The sequence below is a fragment of the Branchiostoma belcheri genome, unplaced genomic scaffold (assembly GCF_001625305.1).
Source record: "Branchiostoma belcheri isolate BF01 breed outbred unplaced genomic scaffold, Haploidv18h27 scaffold12, whole genome shotgun sequence".
Lineage (NCBI taxonomy): Eukaryota > Metazoa > Chordata > Leptocardii > Amphioxiformes > Branchiostomatidae > Branchiostoma > Branchiostoma belcheri.
This window is the reverse complement of record NW_017802602.1, coordinates 3,070,675-3,086,679: the sequence shown is the minus strand read 5'-3', so window position 1 is coordinate 3,086,679 and position 16,005 is coordinate 3,070,675. Positions and strand designations below refer to the sequence as shown.

At 42.2% G+C, this 16,005-nt stretch overlaps 2 protein-coding genes across 3 annotated transcripts in view; both read left to right on the top strand.

Moving 5' to 3' along the window:
• Nucleotides 1-269: 269 nt before the first annotated feature.
• LOC109462783 (GTP-binding protein 1-like) lies at nucleotides 270-11,698 on the top strand. 2 transcript variants are annotated; one of them, XM_019759382.1, is made up of 13 exons: nucleotides 270-1,187; nucleotides 2,433-2,544; nucleotides 3,489-3,669; nucleotides 4,148-4,356; nucleotides 4,816-4,955; nucleotides 5,721-5,822; nucleotides 5,888-5,986; nucleotides 6,181-6,320; nucleotides 7,125-7,269; nucleotides 8,009-8,191; nucleotides 8,747-8,882; nucleotides 9,450-9,628; nucleotides 10,563-11,698. In XM_019759382.1, the coding sequence occupies exons 1-13, from the start codon at nucleotides 1,032-1,034 to the stop codon at nucleotides 10,851-10,853; spliced, it is 2,073 nt and encodes a 690-aa protein (XP_019614941.1). In that variant the 5' UTR covers nucleotides 270-1,031; the 3' UTR covers nucleotides 10,854-11,698. The 2 variants fall into 2 exon arrangements, with proteins under 2 accessions (XP_019614941.1, XP_019614942.1); XM_019759383.1 differs by lacking the exons at nucleotides 5,721-5,822; nucleotides 5,888-5,986 and having other exon boundaries at nucleotides 6,082-6,320.
• Nucleotides 11,699-14,047: 2,349 nt separating this feature from the next.
• LOC109462849 (60S ribosomal protein L36a-like) overlaps nucleotides 14,048-16,005 on the top strand; it is a 2,599-nt gene continuing 641 nt past the window's right edge. Inside the window, exons 1-4 of the mRNA XM_019759486.1 lie at nucleotides 14,048-14,133; nucleotides 14,610-14,715; nucleotides 15,118-15,185; nucleotides 15,581-15,697. Of these exons, the coding sequence (XP_019615045.1) occupies nucleotides 14,131-14,133; nucleotides 14,610-14,715; nucleotides 15,118-15,185; nucleotides 15,581-15,697 (294 nt within the window). The 5' untranslated portion in view covers nucleotides 14,048-14,130. The remainder of the gene's footprint in view (nucleotides 14,134-14,609; nucleotides 14,716-15,117; nucleotides 15,186-15,580; nucleotides 15,698-16,005) is intronic.

Here is a 16,005-nt window from a genome sequence, read left to right as displayed (position 1 = left end):
AATGACGTCACCAAAACAGTGCAGAAATGACGTCACCAAAGTTGTGCACAACATGTGCTTCCCACAATCCCTTGCGTACTGGTCCTGATAGCTAAAAAACGCAAAACACATTTATATCGTTCTTGGTCAATATATTCTTCTAAATACAAAATAGATCAGTATATGATACTAATTTATATTTTGTCGATTTATATTAAGTTGAATTTTTATTTTTATAGGTTTTAATATGTTGTTAAAGGTGTAAATGTGAATAGTTTTGCGTATGTTTGCGCTCGTACTTGTAAAGTGATGACACTGCAGCGATTGCAGATGCAACCGGACCTCGTTCTGTTGTGTTTGGCTGTTGTAATAGCGTCGTAAAATAGCGTAAACAATCACCTTCCGCGACCTCTCAGCTCAACAGCCGACTTTCAAGCAGTTTCATCAGCCTGTGGATCTATTTAGAATGCAGAATTTCCACCTTCTTGTGCAATAAGGAGCGATGGATCTTTGCGAGGTTTCTTCTCTCCAGCAGACGGTTTGTTGTTCGACCATGTTACGAACACTAATAATGCACCTAATCAATACATACAGGTTACTGTCTATAGCATGTTGAGGTGCTTCTAGTCGTGTTCTTGTCGTCTTGAAGTCGTGTATTAGTCGTGGAACCTGCTGCTTTGTGTTTGCGTGTTGTACTTCAAGGAGTTTTCCACAAGGATCTTGATTGCTACGTGGAACGACCCAGAGAACTGTGTTATTCCAGCTGGACAGCCAGTACAAGATTTCATAATTTTACACAACTGACCTTAACAAAATCAGCGCATCTTCGAGTCTTAAGGAACAGCTGGAAGCCAAGAACTCTCTTCAAGAAAAAAAATCGACTCAACTGAGGGTACGAAAAACAAGTCCAGAGCATCTGGTCCATTCCATCTGCTAGTTAATCAGTTATCAATTAGATCTGGACCTTGTAACCCACTGAAACAATAGGGTTTGGTAAGTAAACGAGGTTAAAGTATTTAAAAAAAAAAGAACAGGTAAGAGTCTGAGACAAGATGGCGTCGGCGGTCGACATGCCGTTGGACGCGGCGAACGTTGCGGTGTCGAGCGATGATGATGATATGGTGATGGGTCAGGACGGGGACAACTTCTTCGCTCAAGATGTCGCAGAGATGACCAACGGGGGAGTGGTCAGCGGCATCCCGGCAAAGGTGGGCTGCCGTTTTGTTTGTTTGTTTGCTTGTGTTGTATGGTTCGCAAACAGCCTTAAGGTTTGATATTCACCTTCGGAATATTCACCTGAATCCAGGCCATTAGGTACCCTTACTGGGTAATGAGGCCGTCTTCGTGGTGTAGACAGTTTGGGCATTCAGTAGGAGAAGACGTATCCATATCTATCAGGGTGATCCTTCCACTCTATAGCCAACTTGGTCTTGAATACATTTACTGAGCTGCTGTTTACTGTGGCTGGTGACAGTTTGTTCCAAATTGGGGTTGTTCTTGCAGGGAAGAAGTTGGACCTGGGTCCATTTAATACATTGGTTTTGTGCAGAAAACCCTTTAATTTTGGAAAAGGTGGGACAATACGTCTTCCATGGTTTAAAGAAGAGAAGTCAAACCCCTTAGAGACAGTTTTAGACATAGCTAATAGCTTTAGACAACTACTCTGTTTCATTGTTCTTTTATGTTTGTAATTTGCAATTAGCCCCCGGGCACGAATTTGCAATAAAATTCTCATTAAAAGTATAAGCAATGACGTTACATCTTGTTGAAGCTCCTTGGTATAAGCTGTAATACACTTCATATTTGGGAACAGCAAATAAAATCCACATAATGTACATGTACATGTGAAACAAATACATCCGGTGTCAAGCCAGTCATAGTAGTGGTATCAAGTATCAGGACACAAAATGTTAAGTGGGTAAAATGGCCGAATCTCTAATTATGATTGACGGATTGAAGCACCCTGCTACATCAAACGAACTACTAAAATAGCCTGGTTACTAGATCTATTGTAGTTCCCAAGTCTATATCCTCTCTGCTACACAGGGTTCTAGCTAGGATTTAATTTTAGCGTAGTGGTACTGGCCTCATGATGAGGGAGCAAAGCGGAGCTTTTAAAAATTTGAGTTTAAAAAGAGGCCATTTGAGGGATACCCAAAGGGAAAAATGTTATTTTTAAGGTATGTACAATGTATCCTTGATTTTTCACATTTGATCTGGCATTCTTGAACAAAGAAATACAGTCACAATGCCCCTATGCTGTATTAGAAATTAGCATAGGGGGGAAATTTAGCGTAGGGGGTCAAAATTATAGCGTAGGGGGGGAAATTTAGCATAGGGGGTCAAAATTATAGCGTAGGGGGCCCCTATGCTACTTTGCACTAGCTAGAAGTTCGTAGAACCCTGCTACATATGAACTCCCCTTACATTACAAATTGCTTGTGTTTCTGCAGAAGTTGCTGGTTGCCCCTGACGACGACACCCTGGGTATCCTGCTGAACCAGCTCCAGGCCAGACTGATGGAGGGGCAGGGAGAAACCATCTGGGAGATCGGAAAACCAGAAGGTATGTAGATCTAATAAGGACACAGTGGTTCTTGAGAATTTTTTTTCGGCATATCTACAATGCTAGGTAACACTGTGGAAAGTGGAAAGTAGCCAGAGCTCCAGATACTTTTTTCTGCATTAAAGTATAGGTTACTTCTTGAAGCTCTCATGAGGATACACCTATTTCATTTGGTGGTTCTTGAATTTTTTTAAAGAAAAACGTGAAGCAATAGGGCAAACCAAAACAACAAACAAGAAGCCACCAGGCTATATAATCAAACAATGAATCATTAATCTCAAATCACTGCATTGATTGATTGATTATTTGACTCCTTGGCCTGTCTGACCAGGACCTAAAGAAACAGTTGTCACTTGTCAGAGATGCCAGACAGTAAATGTCGGAAAACCAGTTTCACAACGTTTCATCACCCAGGTGTCAGATCATGGAGCTAGAAAAGGTCGATCAGCTACAAGAATTTATGTCCCTTGCAGGGGTCCATACAAAAAAGGCTAGCATATAGGGTAGGCATTTTTTTCTAGGGTCGGTCAGAAAACAGGAAACACAACATTTTTTTTCCTAGGTCTTATTACCATATGATGTACTTAAATATTTCCTGGTCTGTAGCTCCCACTGAGTCCCAGCTCACCAAGTTAATCTGGTGGTTTCTGGAAGAGAAAAAACATGAAGTGACAGGGCAAATGTAGCTGTCAGACTCAGTGATGCCGGACAGAAAATGTTTCGAACCTCCATCTCAATATGTGCTTGAAGATGAGTTCTCTGCCACCCAGAATTGGTCAAATACCATGTACTGCATCTGTAGTTGTAGAAACATCCTGCAGCTGAATTCTATCTTTCTTCATCTTCTTCCATTGTGTCTTCTGTCTTGCAAGCTCCCTCGTAGTTTCTTTTCATTTGTATACATCATCTTCATGTATGTAATGCACTTCACTATTTCCTTACAGACGGTGATGACGTAGGGCTGACAGAAGCTGAGCTGAAGGCGTCGGAGGACACCCTGCGGAAGCTGGCGGACTCCATCGACGCGGTGGTCACTCCGCTCCGGCAGCGGCAGCTCGGCTCAGGGTACATGACGGAGTACCTCATCAGGAAGAGGGTCGACGAGGAAGACTTCATGGAAGTCAGGTAGGGTGGAGAGGGGAAAGTAGTCACAGAGCTTGAAATTTCCTGCTTTCTGCATGTCTGATGCTGTATGGGAGCCAGTGGGAATACATACAAAAGGTATTCCCAATAATGAATGGAACAAAAAATTCACAACAATATTTCACGGAGGTACATTGTATAAGATCTTTGATTTTCAGTTGTTTTTCTTCAATGAGACCCTTTGAGCCTAGAAGTGCAGTAGTACTTTTTTCTGCATACCCGCATTCAAGGATTGCACTTAACTTACTGCCTAAGGTACCTGGCATGTAGGAATAACTATGGAAACCCAAGCAAACACAAAAAGCAACAAAAGCCAACCTTTGTACATAGATCCTGGGAAGGATATAAAAATTATGAATCTTTCTAAGAATGTATGAAGTGTTAACTTGACTGCAAGTACATGTAGTTGTACTGGTGTGTTTACATTTATTTTGTACATTACCCTTTCTTTGCCTCCCAGAGTTGCAGTGGTGGGAAATGTGGACGCTGGGAAGAGCACGTTGCTAGGAGTGCTGACGCACGGCGAGCTGGACAACGGGCGTGGCGTGGCGCGGCAGAAGCTGTTCCGCCACAAACACGAGATCGAGTCCGGGCGGACCAGCAGCGTCGGAAACGACATCCTGGGCTTTGATAGTGACGGGAACGTGGTCAACAAACCGGACACACACGGTTAGTGGGGGTTTCGTTAAGGGCTCTAGCCAGCTCAAATTTTTTTGCTGTCAGCCCAGGTTCATAATTGGACCTGGGGGGAGAGTGCTCAAAATCTAGGGGGTCTGGGACCACATTTTCAGAGGCAAACCATGGGGTGGAAAGTGGTTGGTTCTTTGGATGTTTCTATATTTTTACCCAAGGTTTTTGTCAATTTTTTCTTATCAAGCGAAGGTTCACAGATTAATCAGTCTGAGGTTTTTCTGTCACAGGCCACAAAGTTCCTGCAATTGATGGAAAGCCAAGGTTTCATTCATTTATTATGCAGTAATTTTTTAAACACCACAGGAGCGGAGCCTGTTTTACTTTGTTTATATATCTAGGTGCATCAGTGCAGCAACAGTGAAAGATTAGGTGCACAGCATTTCACTCAGTATTTTTATAGCCCTGCTTGACCCTTTGTCATCGTGGTTCTTTTAGGTGGAAGCCTCGATTGGATCAAGATTTGCCAGGAGTCCAACAAGGTCATCACCTTCATCGACCTTGCCGGCCACGAGCGCTACCTGAAGACCACCATATTTGGTATGACTGGGCACGCTCCAGACTTCTGCATGCTTATGGTAAGTAACAGCATTCTGTATCTGTATTGCCAGTATAACCACCCTTCGGCGTAACTCACCAGCTTCGTAGACACGCGGCGCGGCGGCAGCTGGCTACATCACACTGAACAACTTGTTACACTTAGCCCTTGAACATCTAACTCTGAACATTGCTTAAAGCTATCTAATGATAATGCCCCTACTGCACTTGGTGACAGTGAGTTTCACTCTGCAAATAGTTCCTGCTGACCTAAAGCTAAACTACTGCAAATTACAACTAAACTTCTTTTGATTTTTGACTTTATTAGGACTCGCAATTTACCTTTTCATCTCAGCTATTCTTCCTGTGATCCTTGGCTGAATTACTGCTAATCTGCACAACTACTGCACAACTACGTATACCTGGTACATGCTATCACTTCAGGTTGGCAGTAATGCAGGTATGATATCTATCATCGGCATGACCAAAGAGCACCTGGGTCTGGCCCTGGCCCTGAACGTTCCTGTCTTCGTGGTGGTGACAAAGATAGACATGTTACTGCCAAACTACTGCCAAACTACTACTGAACTACTACTAAATTACTGCTTATATTACACAGGTTGGCAGTAATGCAGGTATCATCGGCATGACCAAAGGCACCTGGGTCTTGCCTTGGCGCTGAACGTTCCTGTTTTCGTGGTGGTGACAAAGATAGACATGTTACTGCCAAACTACTGTTACACTACTACTGAACTACTGCCAAACTACTACTGAACTACTACTAAATTACTGCTGATATTACACAGGTTGGCAGTAATGCAGGTATCATCGGCATGACCAAAGAGCACCTGGGTCTGGCCCTGGCGCTGAACGTTCCCGTTTTCGTGGTGGTGACAAAGATAGACATGTTACTGCCAAACTACTGTTACACTACTACTGAACTACTGTTAAACTACTCCTGATATCACTTCAGGTTGGCAGTAATGCAGGTATCATCGGCATGACCAAAGAGCACCTGGGTCTGGCCCTGGCCCTGAACGTTCCTGTTTTCGTGGTGGTGACAAAGATAGACATGTTACTGCCAGGCTACTGTTAAGCTACTACTAAAGACATGTTACTGCCAAGCTACTGTTAAGCTACTACTAAATTACTGCTTATATTACACAGGTTGGCAGTAATGCAGGTATCATCGGCATGACCAAAGAGCACCTGGGTCTGGCCCTGGCGCTGAACGTTCCCGTCTTCGTGGTGGTGACAAAGATAGACATGTGCCCTCCCAACGTCCTCCTGGACACCCTGAAGCTGCTGCAGAGATTACTGAAGTCTCCCGGCTGCCGCAAGATCCCCGTCCTCGTCTCCAACAAGGACGACGTCATCACATCAGCCACCAACTTCACATCAGAAAGGTGAGTTAAAAAGTCCTCCCGTAGCCCTTGACATGGTCACATGTGGCGGTACCCATCTCTGTTTCTGTAGCTCTTGGGCCACACAATTGAGCAATCACTACAGCAGGGAGCTAGTCCACTGGTTAAAGCTCAGAACAATGCATTAGGCCAGGGGGGGGGGGTAGTGTGTTTTCAATTTCAGCCTTGAAAAGAAGTTAAAAAAGTTATTTATCATTTATTACATGTATTTGTACAAATGTATTTTTCTGGGCTCCTATGGAAATCAGTATAGTATTTCAAAAGACTGATGGCAGGGTTGGACAAGTTTTCAAAAATACACTTGCCCCATCGGGCAAGCACATGGTCATTTCTACTTGCCCGAACCAACTTTTTACTTGCCCAATGCAAAATATAAATGACCTATTTCATACATTTTTAAATTTTACCGCAAAGAAATTTTTTCAGTAAACTCAGCACTTTATATTGTTCTATGCTTGACCAATATTTTCCAAAGTAAGGAGATGGTTCCCTGATAAAAAGTCATATTATGGGAATACATTATGGGAAAATGATGGGAGATTTTGCTCCAAACACTGGCGCATAATGCCACATCCCAAAAATTTACTTGCCCAATCGGGCAAGTACAGGGGGATATTTACTTGCCCGAACTGTACTTTTACTTGCCCTGGGCAAGTGGGCAATGGGACTTGTCCAACCCTGGATGGGACAACCCACTTGTTTCCAGGATGAATAAAAAATAAAGATTTAGGTTTGACTGTTTATTCTTAAAAACTAACAGACTTTCTCCTGCATCTCCCATGTTAGGGTGTGTCCCATCTTCCAGGTGTCTAACGTGACAGGTGAGAACCTGGACCTGCTGAAGATGTTCCTGAACCTGCTGTCAGGTCGGATGAGCTACGACGAGCACGAGCCGTCAGAGTTCCAGATAGACGACACCTACTCAGTACCAGTGAGTCCTGCTATTGTTATATTTATACACAAATTGTACATACCTTAGATCTAACAGCAGTGTTCTAACCAGTGTCTGTCTTGCCATCATTTGGTGGAATTTTGCTGCTCCTGATGGACAGGAATTTTGCTCAATGTGACAAAAATTGTTTTTTATAGGATGTTATTTGCGACAACCATACTAAATTGGGGGCCATGTTTATTTTCAACCAGTGTAATGGAACTTCACTAGTATTTAGAGGTATGGAACTTATAAAACAGGGGACCTCAAACTTGGCAATTCCCATCTGAGAGGACTTTCTTTACAGAAGCTCGGCACACATTTCCATGGGAAATGTTATAACATACATGTACTATATTATACACATTCTTACTTCATCAATGCACTTCTACTGTCTGGGGTGTCGTGGGGAGGGACAGTTATCATACACATTCAAAGTCTGAAATCTTAGCATCTTAAACAGCAGTGTTCTAGCCAGCATCTGTCTTTCTATCATTTGACGGAATTTTGCCAACAAAAATTGGTGTGTAAAGATATGGAAAGAGATGCCATTAATCTAAGCTTACTCTACCAGCAAAATTTGCCCCTCAAAATACAGGAAAAAGCATTACAGAGGTCAAGGTTTCAAAATACATGTAAGGTACCTTTCCAGGGGCACAACATTGGTGCCTTCTAGGGATTTGAACCCAGAACCTTTAGATTCTAAGTGTTTTTTTTTTTGTGTGTGTTTGTGTCTCAGGGAGTGGGAACAGTGGTGTCGGGAACCTGTCTACGCGGGGTGATCCGGCTCAACGACACGGTACTGCTGGGACCCGACCCCCTCGGGCAGTTCCAACCGGTTCCCGTCAAGAGCATCCACAGGAAGAGGATGCCGGTCAAGGAAGTCCGCGGCGGCCAGACTGCATCCTTCGCTCTCAAGAAGGTAGGAGAACACTCTTGATTTTTAACCTACATATCACTCAGCATTAGTGGCTGGACTGCCGAGACAGAGTCAGTGTCAGAGTTTTGCACAAAGGAAAGAATTTACTTTACATGTCTATCCCTAATCATAGTTATTGCTTCCAGAAGATTGCTCCAAAGTTGATGGCAGAAAAGTTCTCGTATGTTTAACAGTGTGGGATGTACCAGAGACTGTTCTTGTTAACCATTTGAAGTTTTCCCTGCTGCCTATTCTTATAAACATGAAAAATTTGATGCCAAATGACTACTGTAGCATACTGAAGTGTGGTGGCCTCCAAAAGGTGCACTTAGGTGCACCTGTTCCACCATGCCCTCCATGTACATGTATATTATGTATGTGGTCAATCGTAGTAAAAATTAATGAATAAATAAATAAATGACGGTCAAACAAGATGGCAGACTTGATGCTGAAAACAAAACCTCTGTAAGAAACACTAAGGTAAGAAAACAATTCAAGCCCAATGCACTAGTTTGAAAGACTTTGTTCTACAAAATCTGGTAATTTTTCTTTCTGCAGATCAAGCGGTCTTCTATCCGTAAGGGCATGGTGATGGTGTCACCTGACCTGCACCCACAGGCATGCTGGGAGTTTGAGGGGGAGATTCTGGTGCTGCATCACCCAACAACCATCAGTCCTCGCTACCAGGCCATGGGTAGGTTGGGAAACTGGCACATTCGTCAAGATAGTTCTTTGTTGTAGGAGGCCATGACAGAAATCATCTAGAAGGACTAAATAAAGATGGCTTGAATTACTTTTTCTGCATACATGTACCTGCACTGGTTAACATTGAAAATTACCTGCACCAGACAAATTTTAACTGCACAATACTTGTTTGGGCAGCAGTCAAATTGTAGGAGGCTATGACAGAAAGAAGAAACCACAAGGATCTACGAGGACTGTTTCTGTCACTGTCTAAAGATGACACATCTGTAGATTTGTGAATGTTGAAAAAATGCACCTCAAATTTATGTTGGAATATTAGGAAGATGGTTTCCATGTGCTTTACTTTTGTGTAAGTATAAAAAAGTGATGTAATCATCAACATGTTCTTTCTTTCAACTACAATCTCAAAGACACTGAACCCTTGATTTTTCGCCCTTCTCCAAAATTTGAATGCTGCCAAATTAAACTTATTTTAGGGTAGCATGTGCAGGATTTTGAACAATTCTTTGTCAGATAATGTAGACGTGACTGTATTTTAAATTTTTGTTCTGTTTAGTTCACGTTGGAAGTATACGGCAGACAGCGACCATCATCACCATGAGTAGAGACTGCCTGCGTACCGGGGACAAAGCTCAGGTTCGCTTCAGATTCATCAAGAACCCAGAATACCTGCACGCCGACTGTCGTATGGTGTTCCGCGAGGGCAGAACAAAAGCTGTGGGGACAGTCACAAAGGTACTGAATGACTTTTCTATTACCCCTGTACATGTAGTCACTTTTGTATTGTTATTGAGTATGTCAGAAAATTTTCTTTTGTCACCTTGATTTTTCTCCCTGCATTTTAAACTGTTGGAGATCCCTTTCATTTTGACTTTGTTTATAGGTTTTAAAAGATCTCTTATCTACATCTGGATATAGGGAGTTTTTTTTACAGTTAGGCCACACCAATTTAATTTGTTGGTTCTCAGATTCGCCTCTTCATTTTTTTCTGATTTGCAAAAAAAAAAAAAAAATTCTGGTTCTGCTCATATTTTGCCCCCAACAGTTGAGGAAATTCCTTTTCTTCCTAGTTGTTACAGTTTTTTCCATCTATCAATGCAGTGGTTTGATTAAAAGTTCAAAATTTATACTTTAAATTTTAACCCAGCCTTTTTTGTTGACTTCATGGCTCATATTGTAGGCTAGCATTTGGGGCTGCTATAATAGGATGCCTAGACCTGTTTTTATTTTTTTTTCGCCCTGTCGCTTCATATTTTTTCTGAAAAAATCCGAGAACCAACAAATTAAATTGGTGTGGCCTTATACAACCAATAGTGTTTCTCACCTGCTTACGTTTTGATGCCTGACAGACATCTTTCTCAGAGCTTCTGACTTGAGTACTGCTTTTTGCCACTTACATTGGCTACATATACAAATGTAGCAGCAAGAAGTACATGGTTTGGGGTTTTAGAATTCTATACAAATACCCGAATTATACAATTAAAAGGTATACAAATAAGTGGAATCCTCTGTAGTACTCCAGTCAGTAGCTCCGAGGAAGGTGTCTGTCAGGTATCAAAATGTAAGCAGGTGAGAGACACTATAGGTTGTGTAAGAAGACAATCCCTATGTCCTATGTCTTACCAACATGATGAAATTATTTACAGAGATTTCTTGTCTGTTTCTCCAGATCTATCCCCACGTGTCAGCCATGGCCCAGACCTCACGCCAGAAGCCGGGCAAGCATCACCACGGACACCACTCCAAGCACAAGGCCCAGGGTGGTACCGGAGGGGGAGGGGGTGGTACCGGAGGGGGTGGCACTCCTGCAGGGGGGTCGGGGACAGGAACGGGGGCAGGGGGTGGGGCCAAGAAGGCGGTCACCCCCGTAGGTAGTAATGAGCCAATCCCGCTCGAGAAGAGAATAAAGCACGCCCCGACTACTGGTAACAAGCATCTAGGGACCCACGGGGAGGTGTGAGTGGTCTGTAGCACTGAAAATTTTGTCTCGTATAAACAATTGTTGCCATTGGAAACATTTCAACTATAGGGTATAAGTGTTAAAAGAAACAAGTGAGGAAAGTAAGTGTCCAAGCTTGGGTTTGAACTCAGTTGGAAAATCGTAATTCTAAAACCCAAATTCTCTATGCCACGAAATATCACAAAGCGTATTCACAAAGCGTGCTGATATAAAGTGTGCTGTTGTGGGATATGGCATTGTTTCCAATGGCAATGACTGTATACAAGAAGGCAGCACCTAAGTATGCTAGTGTAGGATGGAAAGTATGGGGGAGGGGGGCAGCTAGTGTCATTTTACTCCCAGAAACATGGAATTGCCTGTCACCTTGGTTTGCTACTTCTCAAAAACCTTACATTCAAGAAAACCCTGCAAAACTTGCGCCAAAACCATTTATGTATTCAGATGTGGTACCTGCCATGGTTAATGCAAGACTGTAAGAGCTAGGATGTTGATCGAAATTTGCTACAATGGCAGCTTTATACCTTGTAGAATCTGTATTATCCTTTCATTGTTAAGCTAGGGTGTAGTGACAGTTCTTACTGATATAGAGAGGTAGGGGGTGGGGGTTCCTGTAGTAGTTTTTAGCCAAACAGTATAGCTTAGGAGAAAACCTGTCCGTGTTAGTTTAGGCTCTAGTTGTGGAGGGAACTAGTTGGAAAATGTGTCGTAGCAGCTGATTGGTGGGTTCAAACAACGGTCCTGATTGGTCCAGGTCATCGAGTAGATCAAGTGCATAATTTTTTTAGTGCCAGCTTAGTGGGTAGGGAAGCATGTGTGTGCCTGTCCATTTTAGAATTTTAGACCGTGAAAGCTTTGACTGAAACGAGAGACAAAATTTGTTCCCTCTATGCTGATTTTGGAAAAAAATGTTGCAAAAAGGTATGAGTCATGGAAAGTGTCCAAAATACTGAGACAGTATCATCACAATGTGAAAAAGGACAGTTACAATGTAGGTCCTTGTCATATACATACACCTTGTCATATAACAGCAAATTGAAGACTCTTGTGAATGTATTGTACAAATGCCACCTGTCTTGTGTTAGAAAAAGTTGTCAAAGGTCCATTCTACTGGAGACTTGTAGAAAATTGTGCGACAGGGAAAAATCCCACAACACGAGACTGTGATTTAGTAATTTTAGTCTCTACCAGACTATCTACGCTGGCTATATAGGAGAATATTTTCCAGGGGAGTTTGGCTGCCTTGTAGGTTTGACAGGCCGCACAGGAAAGAAACTACATCCCCGCGGCCGGACTTCCTTGGCCAATTTTACTCTCCTTTTTGCAGAATTCTACGATCCGTATTCCCGTAGAAAGGCCTGGTGGAGGCTATAGTAATTTTTTCAGCACAATCCTGCCACAGTTAATGCATACATTGTTATTTCATACACAGTAGATTATTAATATTATAAGCTAGGCTACAGTTTTGAACTGCATCTGCACAAGGTATAAAGTGAAGACCCCTTATGTCTAAACAGTTCTTGTCCAGGCCATGCTTGATAAAAAAACAAGAACCCTTTGTTTGGCATGAGTAGAAAATATCTACAGAACATGAATGCATGTTTTTAGGGACATGACAACTACATGTACATTGTGAGCAAGTGTTACCAGTAGATCACGATTTCATGGCCAGAACGTAACACTTGAACATCAATCCATCTACCTTTTTGCCATTAGGGTTTCCATCATAAATTTTTGTCAATTTTTACGTCACAAGAAATGTTTTCCTTCCAAGGTCTAGTTTTGTTGGCCTTCTCTTAGTATTTCTCCTGCAGGAAAATTACTTGAGTGATATATACATGTAAGATACCAGCAAGATTTTTACCATTTTGTTGATATTTTAAGGTTTTATGAGTTTTTGCATTGCTTTTTGCCTTTGAACTTGAAGGTTGCTGATGTGAACTCTGAATTTTGCTGTCTGACTTACATGCTGTGTAACGTTACATGTAAAACAGTAAACATCGATGCAAATGATGGTAGGACAGTATTTGGCCAAATCAATATCATAACTATTTAAATTGAATGTCATCTTATGTAAATTACATTCATGTCTTTCTCATCCCAGTTGTGGTTACAAAAGAAGTAAAGTTGGTTTTTGAATGAATTTCTTTGTGTGTCTCTCTTTCTTTGGTTGTAACAGAGTCTAATGTTAATGTTTTAACTACTTTGCTTGTTGTGTTTAAAACAATACATGGAGAATGCAACACATTCTCTTAGATGTACAACCACCTGAAGTGAAATGCACTTAATTCCGGCATTTTGTATACAATACTGTACGCGTAATACATTGATTCTTTAATGACACAACAAAAAAGTACAGAAACTTTTGTATGGTCTTCTACATCTTAACTAAAGATCTAACAAAGCTAAATACATGTGTGGATAACGTCATATTGCGTACAGAGTATATGTATGATGTAACAATTCTCTAACATGCGTTCTCTAAGATCGAAACATTCTTGTATTTTCCTATTTGAACACTCCATTGGTTTTCTCCCCTGAGAATGTAGTTGCATTTATCTATAGGATCTAACGTATTGAAATCAATTGAACAAGCGGAAAGAAAGGTGAACAGCAATAAGCGCTTATCATTGTATAGTGTACATATAGAATACAACACGGGGTATTCCGTATCACCCGAGGTACCAGCCCGACCGCGCGTCGGATCGCCCGACGGCCGAAGGCCGGAGGGAGATCCGATCCGCGGGAGGGCTGGGACCGAGGGCGATGCGGAATACACCGTGTTGTATTTTATTTATGTCATACCCACCCAAGAAAACACGCCTTTCAATGCAAAATGAGCGAAAATTTGGTGTCCCTAAACCCAAAAAACGCTACAACATCAATCCCAACGTCCGAATTTGTATATTCGAATTTTCGAAAGCGGCGCACGCGGTTAGGGCGAAACGCGTTCGAATCGTCCTATGGAACATTTGGAAGGCCCGGGCCGTACGCGTTAAGAACCCTCGGGCCGTACCGCTAGTTATCACACGGGCCGGAACACCTGTATCGAACGTAATCGCGGCCCAGGTAGGACATAAATTCCATTATAATGCATGTAATGAGAGGGTTCCTACCAATACCACTACCGACGGTATGCCAGGTACAGATAACCATAACTCGGTACAACTTCTGCAAGCGACACCTGCCGACTATTCCTAGTACTACAGTCTAACGAACCACGTGACTACCATTGCGCGCCTGCGTGGTACCGCCTCTCTCGTCGGACATTTTCGCCAAGATGGTAGGATTTTGTCTCATTCATAAAATCGAGCGACATCTGCCTTCAATATGAAAAATTAAGCGACAATATTACACGAATATGATGTTGAAATGTTTTTGTGTCCACTAGAATTCCTTTCGCTGCCTTCCCTAACGTCTTTGTCCCAAAAAATCGCCCCAAATACGACGTGTTACGAACTTGTGGCCTCGTCAACAATTCATGAGACGATATGCCATATATTAACTTCCTTTTAAATCATTTTTCAACAAGGAAAACGAAGATTCGTCGTCATATAATTCTGAGAGTATAATTTGTGTCATCTTTGATTTAAGTATGTGGATTTTGGTAAGCTTTTTGTACCTTCAAAGGAAGGAAAGGAATACTACCGACACCAAGTGGGGAGGGGGGCATTATATATTTACACTTACTATTACACTTGCGTGCATGTGTGCAACTTTTTATTGAATCTCTTCTGTTGTTTGTTCGTAAATAAACAGGTGAACGTTCCGAAGACCAGGCGCACTTTCTGCAAGAAGTGCAAAAAGCACTGTAACCACAAAGTGACCCAGTACAAGACGGGCAAGGCTTCCTTGTACAAGTTGGGTAGGTCGATATTAATGTACGATTTTTATATAATTTACGATCATTGGGTGATATGATGGTTTGCATATGCTTTTTGCGTGTACATGATGTGAACGGCGATACCCCATTTAAGCTCATATTGCTGTCAGAACAAGGATCGAGGTGTTCAAGAATTCATTATTTTCTAGAACTATCGCAGAGTGGAACTCGCTGTCACCAAGTACAGTAGGGGCATTGTCAATAGATAGCTTCAAACAATGTTTAGAGTTAAATGTTCAAGGGTTAGGTGGAACAAGTCGTTCGGTGTAATGTAGCCAGCTGCCGCCGCGCCGTGTGCCTGCGAAGCTGGTGTGTTATGCCAAAGGGCGGTTATACCGGCTATACAGATACAGAGAACTAATAGCTACATTTTTTTCTTTGCAGGAAAGAGACGTTACGATCGTAAACAGAGTGGTTATGGTGGTCAAACTAAACCCATCTTCCACAAAAAGGTAAGGAATTTTTATAAAAGCATAATATATATTTTAGTTGTTTGACACTACATGAGGTATCAAGGGTGTCCACTGCAAAACAAAGTTCTTCTGAAGACACTAAAATGCTTGTCGTCATGCTTAGATGAAGGGTTGTTGTCAATGATTAGAATCGTAGCTGACTTGCCTACCACTAGTACATGTGGCATGTTGACACATCGTTATGACACCTCTTAGTGATCTGAGACAACCATAGCCGAAATACTACTAGCTACAGCAACTGAAGTACTGACAGTATCAAACTGGAAACAAAACCTCAGTACCACATGGGTGTAAAATAAAAAGGGAGGAAGCACTGCACTAGATGAAACAACAGACGAGTTCATACACTATTTTTTTTTTTTCATTTCTACCAGGCTAAAACAACCAAGAAGATTGTTCTCCGTCTGGAGTGTACTGACTGCAGATCCAAGCGGATGGTGGCCATCAAGCGGTGCAAGCACTTTGAGTTGGGCGGAGACAAGAAGAGGAAGGTAAGACCGCGTGTTGGCATCGCATGCACTTCGAATGAAACTAATGGTAGTGTAGTTTGTGGCATGATGTATACTGACAAGCATGAAATGTTGTCCGCTAGGCAAAACATACAAAACTCAAAGGGTCATGTCTAACTAGCCTCCATAGCATGCCAAAAACTGGGGGTTTTGTGGGTCTTCAGGAGCTTTTATGTGCTATTTTCTGATTGCATATAGACAACATAGCCGGCCTGGTTGAATTACCCCCGTTAGAACTGGGCTAATCAGAAAAAAGCCGAAAAGACCACCAACCCCAACCCCCCCCCCAC

Excerpts from the sequence above, each read along its gene's own strand:
- LOC109462783 (XM_019759382.1), top strand. The coding sequence starts at position 1,032 with ATGGCGTCGGCGGTCGACATGCCGTTGGACGCGGCGAACGTTGCGGTG. Across the intron at positions 4,956-5,720 it reads CAGACTTCTGCATGCTTATG|GTTGGCAGTAATGCAGGTAT; the intron begins GTAAGTAACAGC and ends GATATTACACAG. Across the intron at positions 6,321-7,124 it reads ACCAACTTCACATCAGAAAG|GGTGTGTCCCATCTTCCAGG; the intron begins GTGAGTTAAAAA and ends CTCCCATGTTAG.